Source organism: Lagopus leucura, unplaced genomic scaffold (genome assembly GCF_019238085.1).
Source record: "Lagopus leucura isolate 7727_CA_CO unplaced genomic scaffold, USGS_WTPT01 259-5_obj-0_obj, whole genome shotgun sequence".
Classification (NCBI taxonomy): Eukaryota; Metazoa; Chordata; class Aves; order Galliformes; family Phasianidae; genus Lagopus; species Lagopus leucura.
The window spans coordinates 94,227-94,934 of NW_024963913.1; the positions used below are offsets into that span (position 1 = coordinate 94,227).

The 708-nt window shown below is 66.4% G+C and overlaps 1 protein-coding gene across 1 annotated transcript in view; it reads right to left on the reverse strand.

The window, feature by feature from the left end:
* The window catches only part of CACNB1 (calcium voltage-gated channel auxiliary subunit beta 1), a gene marked incomplete at its 5' end in the record, with an annotated part of 9,082 nt that extends 8,398 nt beyond the window's left edge, over positions 1-684 (reverse strand). Inside the window, one exon of the mRNA XM_042891685.1 lies at positions 559-684. Within this exon, the coding sequence (XP_042747619.1) occupies positions 559-684 (126 nt within the window). The remainder of the gene's footprint in view (positions 1-558) is intronic.
* Between the last annotated feature and the right edge of the window lie 24 nt (positions 685-708).

Sequence of the window (708 nt, forward strand, 5' to 3'; positions counted from 1 at the left end):
CCGGGTGTTGCGTGCTGGGGCGCCCGCGGGTCGGGTTTCAGACACCCACAGCCTGCCGGGGTATATTTAGCCTGGGGCGGGGGGGGTGGGGGGGACAGTGCCAAGCCAGCGGTGGGTGGATGGGGCTGGAGAGGGCGGGGGTGATGCCAGGTGGGCTGCGTGCCCCCCCCGGGGCCCCCCCCCCCCCCCAGCATCCAAAGGGGCAGGAGATGCCCCAGCACCCCAAAGGTTCCTGAGATGAGGGGGTGGATGCCCCCCCCAGCCCCACTCTTGTGCAGGAGAGAGGAGGAACAGCAGGCGCAGCCTTGGCTGGTGACCCCTGGTCTCTGCTTCGATTTGGGGGGGCACAGATGGATGTGGCTCAGATATTGCAACAGCTGGGTCCACTACTCTCCTAACACTCAGCTGCAAACCAGGACCCCCCCAACATGGCTCCCTGGGGGTCAAATGCCACCAAAGAGGCTGTCCCCATTCAGCCTCAGAGGATAGCTGCTCTGGGGGGTGGGGAGGAGCCAGACGGGGGGGTCTGTGCCCCCCCTCGTTGAGCCCCATGCTCACCTGCCGGACGAAGCTGTTGGAGGTGGTGTCAGATGAGGTGCTGCCATCAGAGCGCTTGAAGCGGCTCTTGCGCTTGCTGTACTTGCCCTGCGGAGAGGGGTGACAGGTTGGGGAGCAGGGAGGGAATTACGGGCATCACCCCCCCCCCCC